The 22,635-nt window shown below is 43.3% G+C and overlaps 1 protein-coding gene across 2 annotated transcripts in view; it reads left to right on the top strand.

Moving 5' to 3' along the window:
- Positions 1 to 22,635, top strand: part of LOC147708648 (cAMP and cAMP-inhibited cGMP 3',5'-cyclic phosphodiesterase 10A) — a 1,277,009-nt gene that overhangs the window by 731,718 nt on the left and 522,656 nt on the right. For both annotated transcript variants that reach the window (XM_086927318.1, XM_086927317.1), the window contains exons 8-9: positions 4,584 to 4,634; positions 18,577 to 18,635. In XM_086927318.1, coding sequence (XP_086783444.1) covers positions 4,584 to 4,634; positions 18,577 to 18,635 — 110 coding nt within the window. The remainder of the gene's footprint in view (positions 1 to 4,583; positions 4,635 to 18,576; positions 18,636 to 22,635) is intronic.

Here is a 22,635-nt window from a genome sequence, read left to right as displayed (position 1 = left end):
GGACCCAACATCACAGGCCACCAAGCTATAGACCAGATGTTTGATTGCATGCACAAAGTCAGCACCACAGTCTTTCCAGCATTGAGCTTAAGGCACTTCTCGTCCATCTCCCTTGTAACTTCTGCAAGGCAGAGACTCAAGGACGAGGCCATTTTGGAAGAGTTTTGTGACAGCGTGATAAGCTGCGTGTTACCCACCTGTGAGATGATGGTAAACCCATAGCATTCAGTGACCTCCCCAAGTGGTTGCGTGTACACATTAAATGATGTAGGGTTTAAAGACCAGCCCTGCGGCACGCCTTGGTTTTCTGGAAACAGTTTTGAATGGTATGGCTTTTGTGCTACCTGAAAAGTGTGATCCTGCAAGGAGGTGACCCAGTTCAATGATGTATTGCCCACTCCACAGTCCCAGGGTCTCTGCCAACAGAATGGTATGGGACACATGTAAGAAAGTGTCTCTATATATACTGGACCAAAGTAAAGTACAGCGTGTATAGAGTCCCCAGAGGTATAACAGAGGTCAAAGTCAGATCTGACCTTACTCTCTATAGGGATAGCTTGGTCGAGCAGTAAGGCAGTATCAGAGGACAGTGTAAAGCATTTGTTGTACACATTCAGTCAGCAAAAGGTTTCACACACTCAAGAACTGATTTTTAGGCCAATTGTTTTTATATCTCAAGATATAGTTTTATTTTAGAACCAACAGGTATCAAAATATACTTTTCTCAATATGAGTAACTTTTGGTAATTACTTTGCTGAAAGGCAATAGACTTTGCAAGTACAATAGCTACAGTAGTTGCAATTGGCAACACAATTCTAAACACAATTTAACATTGAGCTCAATGGGTTGTTCTACATAAATGTAGTGGATTACTTTATAGATTACTTTAGGAATTCTAGGACTCGATACTAGATGCAGTCCCGGGACCTAAGCTGAAAACACTTAAGTAAAAGCGTTTTGGTTACAGTTGTACTTTTTGAAGGATATCAATGTATTTTCAAAGTTGACACTTAAAAACTTTTCAGAGAAAATCTAGCAATGTTATCCTTTGGAAGGAAATTCAAGTCACTGGTAAAGTAGGTTCTCGTTACTTTTGTAATCCAGTACTGGACTCCTAGATCCAGCACAAGGACCTCTTCCTAAGAAAGGTAAGTATTTACGTTTCAGCAGTTGGTACGATTTTTAAGGAATAATTGTAATTTGCAAAAATCGACACTTAGAACATATTTCAGAGAAAAACAGTCAATGGTTTCCTACGGAAGAAAATGCAGGTAACTGGTAAGTACAGTTAAGATTACTTTTGAGGTTCAGCACTGAACTAGAAAGTACAGCACTGGCTTCTCTCCTGATCCCAGGTGAGTATTTCGGAAATCGCTATTCGGCTGATTTTAGAGGAATATTTTAAAGTTGCAAAAATCGACACTTTGAAGAAATTTCAGTGAAAAACAGTCAATGTTAGCCTATGGAAGGAAAGTGAATTATCGGCTTTCAGGTGAGTACTTGACTGGTGAGGGTAAGGTTCTGGGCATAAACTCTGGGGTCTCCCAGGGTCGGAAAGGTACAGTTGTTGCACCCTCAGGGGCACAGGGGCAGCCGTGTGCAGATAGAGCAGGCCCAATGCAATCCAATGGAGGGTAGGGGGCCTTTGGTTGGTGGCTGCAAGCAGGCAGGTCACGCGGCTGTGGGAGCTGAGCTCCTGGTCACTTACTCAGGGCAAGTGGGGAAGTAGAGTAGGGTAGTAGGTGCACTCCCAGCAGCACTCTGGCGGCTGGATGCTTTTGACCCGTCGGGTGCTCGATGTTATCCAATAGGAAAGTTACAAAGTGAACAAAGGCTGCAGGCTTGGGGACTGAGATTCTTCAGGTGCGACCACCACTTCGAGAGGTAAGTTGGGATCTTGGAGAAGAGGTCGGTACCTCATAAGGAAGGCACAGGGGACCGTGCGGTGCCGGGTACAGGTGTGTCTTTTGGCGTCTGGAAATCTTACCCTCAGCTGGTCGCGGTTGGGGGGGGTCCCTGGTTCTGAGGCTGCAGGCGTTGTCTGGGTCGTCGAGGATGGTCTTTGGGCACTGAACCTCGGGTCCCAGTCGACGGGGAAATGTTCTTGTGGTCGTGGATCACTCGGGCACGGGCCGGGCTTGGCGGTTGCAGAGTGGGCTGGATTTGCGGTTCCTGGCTGGCACCAGTGGTATTGCTGTTGGAGCAGAGCCTTTGCTCAGGGAAGTCCCAGTCTGTTAGAGGGTCAAGGCAGGCATGTCCTCCGGGTTGTCAAAGGTTGCTGTCCTCAGGAGTCGCCGAGATTTAGCAGGATCAGGTTCCAAGATCGACAGGCCAGTAGGGCTGGGGCCAAGTCAGTTGGTGTTGTCCTGTTAGCAGCTGCATGGCGGATCTTCTTGATCTTCTTTCTTGTTTTCGTTTCGGGATCTGAGAAAGGAAGGTTCAGGGGGCTCCTAAATACTGAATTTAGGGGTGTTACAGGTAGTGCAGAGCCAGGGACCAATAGGTCCCTGTTTTGGGCTGAGTACACCCCCTAGCCTGCTCCTCTCCTGTAGGAGCCTAGCTGTGACTGGGCAGGGCTCCTCATCTTCAAGATGGCCCGAGCCTAGGGTCGTGCTTCACCTCGCCTCTCCCATCTGAGCGGTGGGGTTGGCACAGGCTGGCACACCCCCTTTCCTGACGTAGGGTTTCCCACCAGTCTTCCCGCCAGAGTGGGGGTCAGAACTGGTGGGGCCAGTTGCTGAGTACAGCAAGTGGCCTGGAGAAGCTCACAAGGGCGGCAGGCCTTTGAAGCTTCCGCCTGCCCATCCTGGCGGAGGAGACCTAGCACCTCGCCCAGGACGTGCATTGTTGCAGGCCCAGAAGAGCGGGGGCTCTCCACCCAAGGGTCCAGCAACATGTCTGCTGTGTGGCACCTTCACTCTTTATGCTCCTGGTTGGCAGGTGCCCAGGGCACACTCAGTCAAAGCACATCAGCAGTTCAGCAAAAAGTGGGGGCATACCCATGCAAGAAAGATGGCACTTTCTCACACAACAGTACTGAACGCAGCGCTAAGATCTATTTATAGAAATGCCGCTGAATTGCCCGCGTCCAAAATCTCACGGATCAATTCTGTCACCAACAGCAAGGCTTGCTCAGTGCTGTGTGACGGGTGAAAGCCTAATTGCATCACATGTAGTAAGGTACGGCTCTCTATGAAAGCAGAGAGCTGTCTGTTAAAAATCTTCTCTGTGATTTTATAGAAAAAAGGTAGTAGTGGCACGGGATGGAAATTCCCTGGTTTAGCTAGATTCAGCAGCAATTTTTTTTTTTTAATATAGTGGGACCCCCACAGCCATCTTTCATCGCCCATGAACCTGGCCAGAGGGCAGGGATCTGTTAATCAATTCACCTACTACAGCTAGAATTACTTCCACCTGTCTTAATAAAATGGATGAGAGGCAGGTCCAACAGGGACTGATTTTACTGCAGCAGATAGTGGGCTCAACTCCTCAGGCTTCATAGGCCTGAAGTTTAAAAGCTTGGAGCTATACTCTGCACAGCTGAACCAAGACCTCGAGCATGGGGCATATCTAGCTTTCCCAGGAAAAGACTCGTATATTTTGGTCTCGTTTTCCATAAAGAACTGGGCCAAGACATTGCACCCCTCTTCAGAAGGTTCTGTTGATGCTGAAAGTTGAGATCAAGATGAGTGACTTCACCACTGCAAAGAATTTCACGGGACAAATTTTAATTTTGTTGTATAAAATGTGCGGCAACGTTTCTTGAAATGACAATGATAATGTTTTTGTGCAGCCACATAGTCCTCATAGAGATGGCATGCTGAACACAGTGGATACTGGACAAAGGAGGTCAACTATCGATGGTGAAAACAGAAGAGTTGAGGGCGCTTCAAACTTTCCAGATGAAGTGGGAAACTCATGGTCAAGTCAGCATGTACACTTAACTGGGACAGACCAGATCGACCTCTGCTCCCACAAGTTGTGCGACAGCGACTTTGGTGGAGGCACTGGAGTTGATCTCCCAAGCAATCTCTATATCCCTCCGCAGACAGTTTCCCATAATTCCTGAACCTTAACTCTTCCTCTTTAATCTCAAATGCAATGATTGGCTGTTGTTTTCTTTTAGTTTTTCCTTGAATGAATTAATGTACTATATTGTGCTATATGATATGCTACTTTTAGACGTTTGTTACTCCCCGATACAGAGTTAGTGCTTACATATGTTTGTTTTTAAAAAAGTGTTCCAGATACCAATACTTGAAGGTTTGAGGTCCCCTCCTTCTATAAATGCATTTAGAAATAAAAGGAAGGAAGGAGGTGCTCAAATACGTAATGAGGTATTGATGCTCTGTCTACATCATGTAGTAATGAAGAAAAAGTTTTTCTACTTTCCATCAAAAAAGTGATCTTTTTGTTTGAATTATCAATAACTACTGTAAGATGGAGACATATTTTATGTTGATTTGAAATCCACTGACAATAATCCTGGGTGGCAACTGTTTCGTTTGCTGCATAGTTAACAATACTTTATTTGAGGACGAAATGGGATAGAACCTCAGTAACAGCTCAATTTATGTTTCAGGTTGCTACAGCAAATCTTGCATGGGCCTCAGTAGCAATACATCAAGTTCAAGTGAGTATTTGGGTGCTGTTATATATTGTATAGAAGTAAAAGGAAATATCAGATTTATTGTGAACTCCCTGAGTCGCAAAGTCTGTGTTTCAGTAAAGAGACCGTGATTTTAAAAAAAAATATTGATTTCTGTGCTAAAATCCAAGGACCTCTGTTCTGAATAAATGAGGGTTAGAGGCACAAAAGAGAGCGTATAGGATAGCATCAGGGATGGATTGGAGTGATGGGGAAGGGAATGGTGGTGTAAATAGTTTGCAACCCCCTACATTCGGTGAAAATATCTCCATCTTAAAAACAGTGAATTGCTCTGTTACGAAATGTAGGACTGTGTGTGTTTTTTTTATTATAGAGCTGAGGGAGTACCGGAGAACCCTTGCATTTCATGGTGGTCTAGAGGAAATGGTATGCGCACAGAAGAATACTTTTGCCGTTGACTAAAACTAAAAGTCCTAAATATCCTGTGAAACCAGCAAGTTAGTTAAAAAGGTTGATTACCCCACATGTGGACAATATTAATTGGTGTGTAAGGTTATCTGGTGTTCATTGGAAATCTATTAAGGCTACATCTTTCTTGTACTCTGACTGTTCTGTTGTCGATCACACAAATAGCTCTGAAGACTTTGGTGTAATATTCCAACTAACTGGGAAGTTTCAAGGATTGAAATCACGTTTGTACTCCTAGGCTGCTGCTGTTCGATCATTTTCTAAGCATTAATCTGAGAGCATTGCCCATGACACCAAGGAAAGAGAAGATCATTTTTACAATGTCTTTGGTTCGCCTTTGTCTAATCTCTCTTGACTTTGTTGTTTGGGGAGCCTGACTTTGGAACAAAGTGTTTTAGTGAATCCCCACCTCCACCGACCCCCTTCCTAGCCACCCACCCTCATTTTGCTATGTCAGTTCTTTTCAAAGTGGGGAGCTACGTTTTGTACAGTGTTTTTATAACTTCGTTTAATTATTAGATTTATTGTCTTTTGGAGGTTGTCTTTCAGGATTGTTGGCTATGTTCGAGAGCGACTTATTTGAGGTAGTCTATGGGAGTGAGGCATTTTGTGTTCCCATTTGCACTGTGTTGTTGAACAGCTTAGGTTGCACTGCTAGAAGTGTTGCTTTGGTGTGTGTGTGTGAAGATTAGATCCAACATGTGGCCAGTGGTGTATGTAGGAATAACTCACTACATTCCGTGTAATAGCTGATTTTTAATTTGTACGTTTGATAGTGTCATTAGTAGTATGTGTTTCAGTTATTATTGAAACATATCACTTTGTATGCAGCATTCTGTCTTAAGGAGTTACCTATTTGTCATATCTATAATTTGTAAATTTTTATTCAGATGCCCAAGACTAACAGTTCATGGGTGTACCATATTTATGCCTGGCGTGAGCTAATGAGGAGAATAACCACTGAGGATGTCCTAACCACTGGGGTAACGGTTCTCTGGGCTAACCCAACCCACCTAGCCCATTTTCAAGATATCTGAAGTCTTTGGCTACACTAAACCTGGGTGCTGTATATAGGGAGTGTATTATGATAGTCCTGGTGTCCTCCAACATCTAACACTAAAATCCCATTTTAGGCAGTACTTTTACCCCAAATAAACTTAGCTACAGAAGTATGGTAAAATCGAAGCTGAGCTTTTGTTAACCAGGCAGTGGATACACACAGTGTTTCAGCATTCCTGCCCAAGTGTCGGCTGACATTTGCCTGTGACAGAGGAGACTTCCATATATCATTTGAAAAGCCCCAGTAGACTTGTCGACCAGGATGTGACATTCAAGCAGCTCTTGGCACTTAAATTTCAAAGGTGATCCTCCCAGTCTCCTCTGCATGTTCTATCTGGTTCAGAGGGGTCATCTCGGCCCATTCAGGACAGCCTGTTGTTTTGCTCCCAGAAGCAAGTTCACACCTCATTTACGCTTATTGAAATGCTAATTCCTGGCTGGCACAGTAAAATGTAGATTTCGTTTCCAAGAACTTAAGGCAGAGCAAAGGTACATCTATATCTATACTACTATTATAAAGACAGAACTGTGTCCTTTGAGCTAGGTAAACTCGAAAAGTACACCACCAATCCAAACACCCAAGACATCTTTGAAAACCTCAGGGCAAGCAGAAGGACATAGGCTATATAAAAATGAAAAATATACGTTCTTTAAAAAATTTAGGAATAAAAAAAGTAGTCCCTTGCAAGTAGCGCCGGCCGAGACGTCCGTGATGACATCGGGAGCGCGGGAAGGAGCGGCGCTCAGGAGCAAGAGGAAGAGCGGCGGACATGAGCGCGGGGAGGAGCTGTGGACAGGCGGAGGAGCAGTAAACTCAGCAGCGCGGGGAGGAGCGGCGGCTGAGGTAAGTGAAGCAGCCGCGGGTGCGCACCGAGGGACAGGCGGGGGCCATGAGTGCTCGCAAGCCTTTTACTCAAAGTCGGGACATCGGGGGAAACAGCGGACAAGAGCCCAGGGTGCGCACCGAGGGACGGGCGGAGAAACGGGCGGGGGCCATGAGTGCTCGGAAGCCTTTTCCTCAAAGTCGGGACGTCGGGGGAAACAGCGGACAAGAGCCCAGGGTGCGCACCGAGGGACGGGCGGAGAAACGGGCGGGGGCCATGAGTGCTCGGAAGCCTTTTCCTCAAAGTCGGGACGTCGGGGGAAACAGCGGACACGAGTGTAGGCAGAAGCAGCCAGGACCAAGCTCTGCTGCTCCCGGCCGCTCTGCTGCGCCTCTCCTGCTGCGATGCTGCCCCCAGCCCCCTTCTGCCCCGGGCAACGCCGGGGCGGGCTGCTAGTTTTTTTATAAAAGGCAAAATTCTAATATACCGTTACGTTGAATTTTGTTTAACTATTAAAAGGAGTCCTTGAAATATTTATCTAGCGGTTTCCTAGGTGGAGGTAACATCTATTAAACATTTATTGAACTTAGTATTGTATCCCAGCGCATTCCTATAGAACACCTATCCCTGCTATAGTGAAAATGGCTTTTGGGGCCTTTTCTCTGTAAGGACATATTTAACATTAAACCTTTACGCGTCCTGCTTCTAAATACAATGCACCTTGCCTTAATGATGTGACATAAATATTTATAAGTGTGGATTTAGAGATGTCAAAGGGGATTACTTTGACAGATCGAATTATTTTTTAAACCTACACAGCCAGGCTACTGGTGGCAGACCTGCAGTTATGTTTTTATCGTCACTGCACGGGGTGGCATAATGAGTGCTGCAGCTCACTGGTGACATTTAACTTACAAGCCCTGGGTACCCTGTGATTACCATGTACTAAGGACTTATAGTTAAGTTAAAAATGCCAATCGGTGTACCAATTTCATTGTGTTGAAAAGAGGACCTCGAGCACTTTACTGCTGGTTAGCAGGGGTACAGTGTACAGGGTGCTATAGTCGCCAAAATTCGATTCAGCACAAAGGACCAAAATAAATCTGTATTCCCCTTCAGAAAGGGCAAATTTCCAACACCAAGTATTATACTTTTGGTTCTCTGGGGCGTCTCTCACCATATCCTAATGTCAAATAGTTAGACCAGCAGTGATGCTACAAATGTTTGTTACTCTGAGGACCACTACTAAATTGCATTTGCTCACTCCTTCACGATAACATTGGCTTACACCTAATTGGCACATTTAATCTACTTATATGTCGCTAGTAAATTGGTACTAACATGTACCCTTGGCCTATAAATTAAATGTTACTTGTGGGCTTGTAGCACTCTTTGTGCCACCCACTTAAGTAGCGCTTAAAACATGTCTCAGTGTCTTGCTTTGCCTTTCGGGTAATACAGAATCTCCCACATGGTGGCTCAAACCTACACGGCGAAGCAGAAGACATAAACACGAAACCTTTAGAAAATGGTTTTATTCTACAAAATACAACGAGACTCTTTTTAGAACAAGGCTTGGGGTTTTATTTTACACAATGCTCTCTAACAGAAAGGCTTTCCCAGATGCCAAACGCACAACATTCAAATACACATAGAGATATATATTTATATGCATGCAATAATAACACACTTGATAAATGCAACAGTTAAAATGCATGAATAATACCATGAATAACCAAGTAGCAAATATTATGAGATAAGACTCAAGCAAATATATTGGGATGTCCTGCAAGAGATCAGAAAGATATATGCACTGAATCACAAAGAAAAACCCTCAAATGATCACAGCCACTAGCCACACATCACAATGGCTATAATCAAAATTCAACACTTCGCCTGCTGCAAACACTGCATCTTAGCCCACTCCTGACCGGGGGATTAAACAGCCGAGGAGAAGAGCCTCCGCAACCAGTGTTCTGCTGTACCGAAGTAGACACGTCCGTCCCCCTTTGGATTCCAAAATCCAGGTTTCTAAGTCAACAACCCTCCGCTTTATAATCTCAAAACACACACTAGAAGGTTTGAGAAATCTTCCCCCTTTGCCAAAGGAATTTTACTAGGACTGGCCAGCTTCCAAGCAAGCATTCCATGGCAGGAAGCCGTTCCCACATCCCTCTATCTTCTCGCATGTTCTAGCCTTTATCTTGACGAAGCTCACGAAACCCTTCTAGGGTACATTAAATAATCCCTCCCAAAAACAATCCTTGAACGTGATTAACCCAAGCCAGACAGAGTCAGAATTAAAGATGACATGAGCCATGTCAAAGCCAATAGTAAGAACTTGATAATACTACCAATGTACAACACAATGCACATTTGTGCACCACTGCTTACAGCATCACATACTTCATCTTTCAATGTACAACGCAGAACACATTTGTGCACCACTGCTCATAACACTGCACTTTGAGACCAGAAAGTTGGCTCCACACCTCTCTCTCATATGCTTTCAAATGCACATCCCACATATTCGGTTCTTGGCAAGGCAGTTCGACTCTGTGACAGCTCCCACTGAAAGACTGCAAGATACATTCAGACTAGGATAAAATAACACACCAAAGTCAATTAAAATAACAGTAGTCAAAGGTCATCACAGGGTGTCCGACCACAAGAGTGTATCTAGCACTACACTCAGCCTGTGTGTGCAGGTTTAAACTGCCATTTTGACCTGGCAAAATAAACATTTTGCCAGGCTTAAACCTTCCTTTTTAATACATTTATGGCAGCCCTAGGGTTGCCCTAAACAACCCATAGGACAAGGTGTAGCATATTTAAAAAGTGGGACTTGTACTTTTAACTGTTAAGTGTTGTGATAGTGAAACACTCTTAGCTGTTTTTTTACTACTGCAAGGCCTACCTCTCCCATTAGATAACATTGGGTGACGTTATTACATTTACTAAGTGATAATTTTCAATTGGGAGCAGGTAGGAATATTGCGTTTGGTGTCTAAAGAATTGTAATTTAAAACCCTCTTGAATGGAAAAGTTATATTTGAAGTCACTTATCTGAAAATCCACGTTTATAAATTTTCCAATTTCTTGTCCCACTATTTGGTACCTGTATTCTTGGTCACATGACTAGGTGTACCTGACTGTTGGTCTTTGTATTTTGCTCTCAGACTGTAAGACAAAGGGGGAATAGACGGTGGCGGGATGGGCCAGTTCTGACTTAATAGTAGCCGCAGCAGGTCCATTGGGGCTGAGGGGCCACACCCCTCATCTTTTGGGCCTTAAGAACAGTCTCTGTCAGACTGGGCAAAGGTAGGCCTGACAAACACTCTTCATTTTCAGTTTCAGGAAGCCTGGAGCTAGACATGCGCTACATGTGCATGCTCCTGGGTGCTTGAGCTCAACCTTTCTGGGCTGAGGATGTCACAGCTCCTGTGGGCGTGACCTCCTCAGCTCAGCAAAGGTCCTTGAGGCCCTCTCCCTCGGTGACAAGGGGTAGCATCACTCATTGCCTTGCACCTGGGTATCTACAGTTTTAAACCCTGAAGCTCCTAGGGTCGAGTGTCAATCAGTGACACTTTGCCACAGAGTTGGCTCACCCTTTGGCGACAACGGTACTGCTGCCTTCCCTTATTGGCCAATGAGGGAAGGTAGCTGTCCAAACCCTCCTGGGACCTCCGAGGCAGAGCTGCATATGTGATTTTTAGTTTTTATTTAAATTGATGTTTGGTGCATGTATGTTTGAATCTTTAGTAATTAGTGTTGTGAGTATGTGTGTGTGTGTGTGTGTGTGTGTGTGTGCGTGTGTGTGTGTGTGTGTTAATGCATGCGTGTGTGTCCTGCTTGATAGGGGGCGCAGCAATCACCTACCACACTTTCAATCACAAAGGCTCTGCCTCAGCACACATGCACAAAGGGTTTTACACTAGTCTTTGGTGCTCTTAAACAAACTGGGTCCAGGAAAGGGAGGAAGGGAATTTCAGACACCTCTGGGGTGGAAACCGAAAGAGCTTTTTCCTACTTCAAAGCTGGCACCAAGTATAAATATTGGACCTTCAGACCCAACTCTTCAGTACACCTCTGAACCCATGGATACTACAGAAGGATTGTTGTGCTGCTCTGCTGCCAAAAAGACTGCTACTCTGTAGCCCTGCTGGCTGAGAAGGAAGACTGGCTCTGCACCCTTCAACCCAGGCTGAGGTGACTCCAAGGGTCAGCTGACTGACCTCCTGTCTCAAGTTATAAGAACATAAAAAGCTCCCGAGGCATCCTTATATTTGCCCAGCTGACCTTCTGTCTGGACCTGCTTGAGCCTCAATTTTTTCTAAATTGATGTGGGATTTTCTTGTGCGATGTTTTTACATTATTTTGTTATGAAGTGCTCCATAAATACTTGGCACATTGCTTCTAAGTTAAGCCTGACTGATTCGGTGCCAAGCTACCAGCGGGTTAAGCACAGGATAATTTGTTATTGCTTGTAACTTCACCCTGACGGGAATTATGGTGGCTGCTTGAGTAGGGTTTCACCCCCCTCAACCAGTAACCCGGTTTCATATAGGGACATTCTGGGTCCAATATTCACCAAGAAGGAGACGTGGCTATTCAGTACAAGTAATCAGAGCCTTCTGTACAGAAGCAAGGACATTGGGACAGACTGTAACATATCATCACTTGGGACCTAATTTAAACTCTTTATTTTCGTAAGCTGTATATTCAAATCATGTGGAAGTAGTGAGGCATGCAAGTTTTACAATAGCCCATAATCAAGCAGTGATCTAATTGTCCATATGACTTTTAGTATCGATGTCTTTAGCTGAAGTCCACTATTATGCCATCTTATCAAAGAACTCAAGACATTGCAAGTATATATAAAATAACGTTTTTGGCAGAGATAACTTCCCATATGTTCTCACTATTCTTTACTAATTAGCTGCTGGAAGAAGAGCAGCCATGCTTTCTCCAAGACACTGGGACCATTCTCTAGAAGTACAGTTGGAAGTCAGCAATTCATCTCAGGGGAATATCCTTGGAGATGCAGAAATACCAAACTCCAAGCATCATTTGTTACTACTATAACCATGGCCCACAGTGTTTTAAGTTTCACCCTGGTGAGTGCTCAATATAATGGCGGAGAAATCAAACATCGACTAAATAAATAATAAAATAGTGGCTGTTCAGCTTCTGCTCTTGTCAACTTAAGCATTCGTTGTCAAAAATAATTGCCAGGTAACTTAAGGATAAGTAAGGTCCATCCACTAGTTGCCAGTGGCAAAACCAGATACCTGTCTGCCCCTACGGGTAGCCCCAGATAAAAGCACCTCTTATTGAGTCCAACCTTCTAATGTTATGTTATGTTATGTTAAATGCAATTTATAAAGCGCACTGACACCGAAGCTTCCTGGCGCTGATAGACAGAACAGATGAGGGGGTAGCATAGATGACAAGATCAAGCCAGAGATGGGGAAGAGATGGGTTTTTAACATTTTTCTGAAGTTCGAGAGGGAAGGGGAGGAGTTGATTGGGAGAGGGAGGAGATTCCAAAGCACAGGGGCTAGGTAGGAGAAACGGCGGCCGCCGAATCTTAGTTTTACTCTTGGGGGTGATCAGCAGATCGCGGTGAGCTGATCGCAGATTGCGTGTGGGACAGTGAGGGCGAATGAGGGATTTTAGGAAGGCGGGACCAGGGCAGTGAAGTGCTTTGAAAGTGAGGTATGCCACCTTGAAGGCGACCCTTCGATCGACTGAGAGCCAGTCGAGGCTCGTGAGCAGAGGCTTGGCTGATTGCCATCTGGGGGTTCCATGAATCAAGCGGGCCGCTTGGTTCTGGACAACGTGGAGTCGTTGTATCAGAAATTGCGGCAGACCGTGGTAGATGGCATTAGAAAAATCCGAACGGGAAAGTACCAGCGAAATAACGGTTTGAGTAAGTGCCGCCGGGGGAAGAAGGTAGCGAACTTTGCGGATCCTCCGAAGTTGATACATACAGGAGTAGACCACAGCTCCAACTTGAGCCCTGAGGGAGAGCTCGGTGTTGATGATGACACCCAGACTCTTTACTGTTTTTACTGGGGTAGGGGGGGAGCCAAACTCTGGACGCCAGAACTGTGGACCCCAGTAAACGTGACTGAGCCCAGGGAGGAGGAGCTCGGTTTTACCGGGGTTCAACTTCAATTGGTTCTGGTTCATCCAGAGTTGGATGTGAATCATGGCTCCGTGGAAGGTTTTGATGGCATGTGGTGAATTGAGAGAAAAAATGATTTGTAGGTCGTCCGCATAATTGTAAGTGACGATATCCCATTTCGAAAGTGACTGAATAAGTGGCCGAAGATAAAGATTAAAAAGGAGTGGGGAAAGGGAAGAGCCCTGGGGGACACCACAGGACGTGGGAGTTTGTTTGGCGGTGTAGGGACCTAGGCGAACCGCTTGTGTTCTTCCCATAAGGAAGGATTTGACCCACTCAAGAGCAACGCCCTGGATGCCCGCCTGCTCGACACGGTGTAGAAGGATGTTATGATCCACCGTGTCGAACGCGGCAGACAAATCCAGTAGGACGAGGGCTTGGGGGGTTCCCACGTCCGTGTTACTCCTGAGTGTGTCGAACTGCCAAGATAACGGCTTCTGTGGAGTGGGCAGGTCTGAAGCCGGCCTGAGTCGGCTCGAGATAGCAGGAGAATTCTATGAAGCTTGACAGGCAGCGGGTGACATGGGCCTCCATAAGTTTGGAAAAGTAAGGGAGGAGGGAAATGGGGCGGTAGTTCGATGGCTCCGACATGTCAGCATCCGTTTTTTTTAGAAGGGGTACCAGGATGGCCTCCTTAAAGGATATAGGACAGATGCCACTGCTGAGAGATCTGTTAAGTAGGTGTAAGACACTATCTGGTAAGTTAAGGCAGATGCTCCGCAGGACAGATGGTGGGCAGCAGTCGTTCGGAGAGCCAGATTTCACGCGAGTGGCTAGTTCCGCCAAGGAGGTGGAATCTAGAGCAGGAAAGGAGGTGAGGGTCGAGGGATTGTTAATGGAATTGTCCGGTAGTGGTGATTGGGGAAGTGGAGGGATGGATTTTTTGATTATTGAGATTTTTTCTAGGAACGAGTTCAGGGTGTCACAGGCCTCCTGGGTGGGGGTCTGGACTGGGAGGGTTCTATCGTCTGTGATTAGCTCATTCAAGACTCTGAACACCTCCTTAGATTTGTCGACTGCCAGGGAGATCCTGTTGGAAAAGTGTTCCATTTTGGCTGAGCGGATAGCTGTTTTAAAGTCTTTGCGTGCGGCCAGATAGGATTGCTTGGCCAAGTCAGAGTAGTCACGTCTCCAGATGCGTTCTACCTGGCTTGTTTTTAATTTCCGGGCTTTAAGGTCGTCGGAGAACCACCTATGAGAATTCCGGTGTCTGGTACAGGGGAATTTGACTAAGGGGCAAACAGGTCGCTAGCCGACTCTAGTCAGGATGCGATGTCTTGTTCTAATCCGTCGATGTCGTTGGGGTCACGAATGACTGGGCAGGAGTCGGCCAGGGTGATGAGAAAGCCCTGGGAGTCTATGAACTCCATTTACGGGAGAGGCCATCAGGGGGGCGGGAGTCTGACCGGCAACTGTGATGGTGGTGTCCACCAAGTGGTGATCAGACCAGGCACACGGAAGTATGTCTGGTGGGGACAGCGCCAGGTTACAGGTCCAAATCTGGTCCAATATGTGTCCCTTAATATGGGTAGGTTGAGAGACATGTTGGGCGAGATTCAGATTTTTAAGAGTCTCAAAGAGCTCGGTGGCATGAGGGCCGGCATTAGTGTCGCCAAACCAGTAGTTTAGGTCGCCAAAGATAGCAAAGCGGGAGTGCAGTGTAAGAAGGGAGGACAGTGGTTCACTCATAATGGTGGAGAAAGATGGCATAGAGTGTGGAGGCCGATATAAAAGGAGGAAAGTAAGAGGGCCGGTATCCGTTTGCACGTTAATGAGTAGGTTCTCCACCTCAGGGAGGGGAAGAGAGTAGGAGGAAATGGAATTCAGGTGTTTAGATATGATGGCCGCTACCCCACCCCCTGGGGATATGTGAGGAAAAATGCAGCTGAAAACAATACATATATGTTGGTGATAATCACATTTTTAGTGATGTTGCGATCATCAATATGGGATGGGCAGATGATTCCATTAATTCATGAGTGTTGCATGTTATTTCTGGAGGGGCTAAAATTAGCACCTAAAATCTTCCCCACTTGAGGTGATATAACAACCCCGAAGTATGTTGCTTGCAGGGTCGATCTGAGAATATCATCCATGATCCCAGGGGTTTCTAATATATCTCTAGCCCACATTTGGGCGATGACCTGACATGATTAAGTAACCAAGCAAAAAAACTGTTTCAACTATTAGAGCAAACAAAAGTGAAGAATACGGACTCCCCAACATATGGTATGCTTTTTCCTGGTACTGTACGATCGCTTCCCATAGAGTAAGAAATGGCTACTTGTGCCACGTACATTACGCATACATTACAATTTATATGCCTGATAAACCACAACTGAAGAAGAGTTCAGAGGTACCTCAAAAACCTTTTCTGTGTCTGAATGGAGCCATTGAAATAAATGCTTGACCTCAAGAAAATCAAGAGCATAACGGCTAAATTAGTGTGTGCAGTGAATGAAAGTGTTTCCATTTTGACACTAAGGTTTAATCATGGGGCCAGGATCAATGGCAGTACTTTAGAGAATTTGATTTACATCATCCGATATCAGTGGAATTTACTATGGCACTGGACAGTATAATCCATTTCAAACTGGTTTAGTCTTTGGAACCATAACTGTTAATGTTATTTCAAGATGTGGGGTGTGATAACTTTGCGTATAGACTAGTTAAAGACATTTGCAAATAAGAGTGTCAGTGCAGAAGTGTACACCTTGTTTATCTACAAAGGATGGCAATTTTCAGCTGATACTCTCCTAGTGATACTAGGCTAATCTTAAGAATCTCCATTGTCAAACCAGGGAAGCAAAATTCAGTATTCCAGACTGTCCCATTCTGTAATAGTAACATCTTTTTTACCTCCAATTGTACAATGAGTTATAAGCCGTTCTATAGGAGTACTCCCCTTTCTTTCAGGTAGGTCCAGTATTCGCCACATGGATTCTCTGTTGAAGTTCAAATAAGGCTGATACTTTTATGTGACGAACCACTTTACCTGCGGTTTAGTGTGACTTAGGAGTTTAAACACACAATCTGTGAGGCAGGTTCCAGTTCTTAAGCAGTGAATAGTGTTCCCTCAGGAGGCATGATTTATTTGGTGAGTTTGCTGTAGTCTTTTGGATTGGGTCAAGTTTATCAATGTTATTCAATATTGCTCCATCTCACTCTGCATTGGGCATTTCACCCCTCTTAGTAGTAGCACCTTGCCTCTTTTTTTTGTTTTTCATCACCTTTGCCAGTCCCAGTGCGTTCAGATTGAGGTTTATCCGTTGTCGAGGGTCACATTTATTCCTAGATACTTCCCCTCTTTTGTCAGCTGTTGGTGAATTGCAGTATCCTCTGTGGGTGGTACTTTTATACAGGTTCCCAATTGCTTAGCCGCAGACAGAGCAGCTGTGTTGGTCTGACTGTTTAGAGGGGCATTTAATGTGGCTGATGTGTCCACTTAAGATTGCGTGTAGTATTTGCCCCACTAGATACAACTTATAAAGCATCTTAAGAAATGTACTAGACACTTTCCTGTGAGATCTGTAAGCAGCATGATTTGCCTTCTCCTCTGGCCCCCTCCTAGCAGTGTCCCTACATAGTTTCATCTGTGCCTTAGTAGAGGTTGTTTTATTTGTTATAGTATTCTTAGGGTGGCAGGGGGACCGGAACAAGATGTGACTGGCTCCTTGCCCTAACTGCCAGTAAACACGGAGGAGTTCAGTGTTTTCCTTAACATAACACCCTAGGGGCTTTGCTGTTGCAGTGTATATTTGCTACGGCTGCTGCAGATTCCGTTAGGTTCCCTGCGCTGTAAAAGCTGGGAAGCTGTTACCAAGCTGAAGCAAACATTCTGATAAAGGATAGTTTGTTGTTTTCGTGGGCCACACTCACCCGTTGTTGTCTTCTCTCAAGATGGGGATGTTTGCAGAAGTTGTCCTGCGCTGAGGATGACCTGCAGTAAGACCCAACTAGTTAGGGGAGACTAGGCCAGATGTACAACAGGTAAAATGCATTTTGTCATTTACAAAATGTGACTCCGTAACTGGTTACCGAATAGCGTTTTCCTTTTGGGATTCAGTATTAGGAAGGGGCGTGTTTAGGGTGTCTCTGCCTTATTCCAAATAGCACTGGTATGTATGAATGTTTTGCAACTGAAAGCAGTTGCAAGACATTCACAAATTACTGAATTCGTAGAGGAGGCGTTAACCCATTTGCAAGCGGGAAGGGGTCGGACCCCATTCCACAGACCACTGCCTACTCTTAAAAAGATTAAAATAAAAGTTTTCATTTTCATTTTTTGTAATGCAGCCTATATCCCTTGAAGGAAAATAAGCTGCATTACGTAAAAAAAAAAAAAATTCTTTATTTAAAAAGCATTCACAGTGGTCTGCTGACTCCAGCAGGCCACCTTCCTTGTGATTGTTGCCATTCCCAATGAGTCGCGAATTGCGACCTTCCTCATGAATATTGATGAGGCGGGTCCATTTGCGACCCATTGGGAATAGGGAACAGTATCCGAGGCACCTTTGTACATAGTGGTTTGTGATTTCACAATTGCAACTGGCCCATTGTTTGCTGTCCAGAAGCCAGGGAGTAATTAAAGTCAAACTCCAGGCATTTGCAGCATAAGCTACCAAGATAGCCAATAACCTGTAGTTACGAATCAGTTATAAGGGTTAATAAGTGGGTCATACAAGATCCAGTAAAAAGTCAGTCAACCTGACAGAATTTTTCTCTTAGATACAGCATTGCAGCTCCCATTCATCATTTTCTGAGGGGTTCGGATTGTGGAACCATCAGTGCACTAGTGTAAAGTACAATGCAGTTGATGCAGCACTGCTCTAAGAAGTCCCCCTCACCATTGTGGTGCAATGATTGGAAATACTGCCAAAAGCTGTTGCTACCAAAGTCTACGGCCCTTTGCGGACACCTTAATCAGCATATATGTGTAAGGTGTAAAAACCAATGCGGCCACCTTAATCAGCATATATGTGTAAGGTGTAAAAACCATTATCTGCACTTTCTTGAAAACATTTGATAGATATGGATCCCGTGAATGGGTAGGGAGGCAGAATCAGTCAGGTCTCAGATCTTCAGTGGCCATGCACAGCCGACTATCATCTTCCTGTTTTTTTTTAAGTTTACCTGACTGACAGGTAATAAATCCAAATTAGTAAACTACATTGTTCAATTTGAAAAGAAATTATGATTAAGTGTTTAAATTGGTTCATAAAATTAGGGGGTGTGGGGGCAGGGTTACTGTAAAAGATGTTTTGGAAAATAAGCTGAAGATCTTTAAGAAACTTGTGCTTCTTATATTTGCTGTATAAATATGAGCTGTTAACACAAATGTCAGACTATTAAGGTGTTTATTCATTAAAGAGGTAAGCAGTAGTTAATGTATTCTGAAATTGTGCCTGTTTGCATTGTATTTTAGGTCTGCAGGGGCCTTGCCAAACAGACGGAGTTGAATGACTTCCTTCTTGATGTATCAAAGTAAGTGTTTTCCGTTATGGCATCAAATGGTAGTGCTTAAACTGATTGATTGCTCAGTGCAGACCTTTCCTGGCTAATGATGTGAAAGATGCTGATAATGTCAAAGCATTCTTTGTTTTTTCATGTGTGTGGAGCAGGCGGAAGTTCAGATGTTTGTTATTTGCATATTCGGTTTTCTATACTTCAACCTTCAACAAGTAAACAACTTGTAAATGTTGGTTTCTGAAAATTACGGCTTTATCACTTCTAGGTTTCTTCATGTCCAGCCTGAACTGCCAGCCGAGGTTCTACCTGGACTGTAATAATTTTGCATATGTCACCCTAAGTGGAAAGGGTATGCCCAGACAAGGGTCCCATACTCGCCATGCCACTGAATTCAACCTAGCCTGGCTGATGAGGGGTGATATCCCGAAACCGATCCCAGAATGCTTGTTTCCACTTCAGGGAGGACCTGGCCTGGTAGTTCAGGGTGGACTGTCCCATGGGGAGCAGGGTCATGACTGATTTGCACATGGCTGGGTCCAAACTGGAGTGGCGTGGCAAGCAAAAGAACAATGGATTTAACCCAGATTTGGGACTGGGGTTGAATGTTTGATTTGTTCAGCATTACGTCCATCTGTTCATTTTGAAAATGGGATAGCCTCTCCAGGGTAATTTTGATGAATTAACACAATTATAAAATGCATAAACTTGAGAAGACAATGTTCGAACCCTTGTAGACAAGACATTTTAGGTCTGGTGTTAGCCAAGACCTTTCGATTTTACTAAAATTACTTATATTACAGAGTGGAGGGTAGACATTCTGTAGTTATAGTTAGGATTCCCAGAGAAACGAATTACTTGTATTTTTGCTTGCTTCTAATTTTGTTACTGTTTTATGAGCCTCCAGGAAATTTTGCCAGCCTATTCATTTTCTTACATTGGCTGATGATGCAAAGTTTTATAGTGATTAGTTAAGGGGGTGCAAAAAAGGGGCCTCCCAAAATAGGTTTTTCCACCACTGCATTTCCATAGACTTTTTAAACAGAAGTTGCAACAAAATGGGTGACTGGATTTACATGAAATTTGACAGGAATATAGAGTATGATATGGAAAGTGTCCCTTTTTTATTTCATCTGAATTTTGTTTTCAATTGTTAAGTAATGAGGGAGTAACACTTAGTGATATATTGGGCTGCTGTACCTTTGCAGAATACTATGGTACATGGCGCTGACAAAACACATTATTGGATAATTAAATCCCTTGCAAAATAAAAAGCAGCCATATTGTTTAGACTACACTTTCTATGTTTTAACTTGAAATATAGCTTATTACTATTTTTGTAATGTATAGGAAGAAATGAGGCACTTTGGCAAAGTCTGAAGAATTTGGGCAAAGTATTTTTATTGATTCATATTCACTATTCCCACTCAAGTCTATATAACAGTAGGGAAAGCGCTGAACTTTGAAGAGGTGAAATTTACTATTCCCACTTCAGTCTACACAACAGTAGGGAAAGTGTTGGACTTTGGTAGGGTTAAATCTTCTATTCCCACTTCAAATAATGCAAGAGTAGGGAAAGCGCTGGATTTCGGAGATGTAAAATGTACTATATTACAAACAGCGCAACAGTAGGGAAAGTGTTTAACTTCCGAGGGGTAGAATTTACTATTCCCACTCAAAACAACACAACATTGGGGAAAGAGTTCAACCTTGGAGGGGTTAAATTTAGTATTTCACTCCAAACAAGCCAACAGTAGGGAAAGCATTGGATTTCGTAGGGATAGAATTTACTGTTACCACCCCAGTCAGTCCACCAGTGGGCAAAGTGTTGGAGGGATAAAGTTTACTATTCCCAATCCAGTCTGTGCAATAGTAGGGAGAGGTAAAATTCAATGTTACCTATTCACACCGTGCAACAGTATGGAAAGTGGTGGACTTTGGCAGGGTAAAATTTACTATCCTCACTTCAGTCTCTGCAACAGTAGGGAAAGCATTGGATTTTGGAGGGGTGAAATTTACTATTCCCACTCCTAACAGCGCAACACAAGGGAAGGTTTTGAACTGCGAAGAGGTTAATTTTACTATCTCTACTGTAGTCTAAGGAAAGGTAGAGAAAATACTTCACTACAAATATATTACGTATATGAGTAACCCCATGGGTGTAAAAAAATATTACTCTTCATAAAACAATTACTAATTAACATTAAATATGTAAATGTATAAAAAAACTAAAAACAATGAATAATTACTATTACATAAAGTACCAATTAATACGTAATTTTTGTACAATTAATTATTGTCCTACCCTGTTCACTTACACACCTTGCAGCCCTTACCTTTTTACAATAAATTAAGTAATTAAACTTTAATAATTATTACTCAACTATCCACCCAAAGCCCCTACAAAACTAGCATCCTGCAACTTTTATTTTTTAATACGTTTACAATGTACTGCAGTACTTTCTTGAAAGTATCTAGCACGTACCTCAGTACCAAAACAACAATTTGAAAGAATTCATAGTATAATAAACAACATTATATGCTTACAAACAAATAAACAAAACATACAATATTAATTTAAATATTCTATATAAAACCAACTTAAACTACACAAACCTTCGAAATGATAAAATTATAATTATAACGTAGTTATAATTTGCACCCTTACTTTTACTCTAGCACTTCTGTACAGTATGTTGTCAAATCGCTAGCCAGAGTAAATTAACTAATACTCTGCCCTTTACCATGCACAGTCTTCTCCTAAATTGTCATTTGAGAGGGCATGACTGTTACATATACAATGATTTAACTTGCTGTAAGTGATGTAATATGAAAGGGTATAAACAGTGCATGAGGAAGTCAAGAGTTTAAGTTAATTTAGTCTGGCTAGCGAGTTGATAACACTGTATGGAGGTGTGCAGGTTTTAGTAAGATTTGAATGGAGTGCAAATTATAACTTTGTTATAACTTTAACTTTAGTAACGTTTGCGTAGTTTAAGGTGGTTTTGTTAAGAAATAAATTACGTTTCCCTAACGACAAACTTCAAGTAATATCAGGTGCTTTATTCAACATAAAGTGCAGCAGCTGGCTTTCAATCCTGATGCGTTTTGGCTTGTGGAGAGCCTTGATCACAGGTGAGCAATCCCTTTGATTACAAAGTGACCACATGTTTAAGGGGAATTACAGACTACCTTGCTTTTGCATAGTCTTAAGGTCATACAATCAGTGTGCACATTAAAAGTATGTTCAAAGCACTTTTCGTTAGTTTTTTTAATTAATGAGGAGGGCCTGGCAGCTTCCACAGCAATAAAGGTTTGCAAAAACTATGACAAAGCAAGTATCAACCATGCAAAAAGGATGACAGCCAATGCCCGGCCTGTTGGCTTTGCCAGTGCTTGTTTTAGATATAAATGTGAGGTTCAATGTTTCCCATCTTTCATCAGGAGTATCGAAGGAGGATTTTATGAAAAAAAGACAGTTTTTTGGGGGGCAACCGATATTAATACTAGATCTTCCTGAATCCGTATCTTTAAAGACCCCTCAAAAAAGATCTCAGTCTTGCATAGATCATGATAAATTGTGTTGTTGGTGCCAGCAATTGATGATAAAGACACATTTCCAAAACGACCTGCTCCTGGGCTATTGACCTTGGTAAAGCAAATAAATGACTCTGGAATTCTGGTTAAGGCTTCATTTAAGATAGTTGTTTCCATACTCCCTACACCTTTTAACTTTGAACTCAATGTTCTTGCCCGTACTTCTACAAGAACAACATTTTCACTGAAATGGCTTTGTCCGAAGTAAATACATACACTTTCCAAGTTAAAAGGCCCATTTTATTGATCTGTCAAGAAAATAGTTATACCAAAGCAGTCCATCTCTAGAATTCCATTGTTGCCATATTTTTTTTACTGGATTTAAAATTAAAAATGAAATGTCTTTACACCAAATAATTTGAGAATTCCAGTTTCTTCTTTTGCCTTTTACCTCTAAAAACATACATTTTAATACTAACAT

Source organism: Lissotriton vulgaris, chromosome 6 (genome assembly GCF_964263255.1).
Source record: "Lissotriton vulgaris chromosome 6, aLisVul1.2, whole genome shotgun sequence".
Classification (NCBI taxonomy): Eukaryota; Metazoa; Chordata; class Amphibia; order Caudata; family Salamandridae; genus Lissotriton; species Lissotriton vulgaris.
The sequence above is the reverse complement of the archived record's forward strand: the minus strand, read 5'-3'. Positions and strand labels throughout refer to the sequence as shown.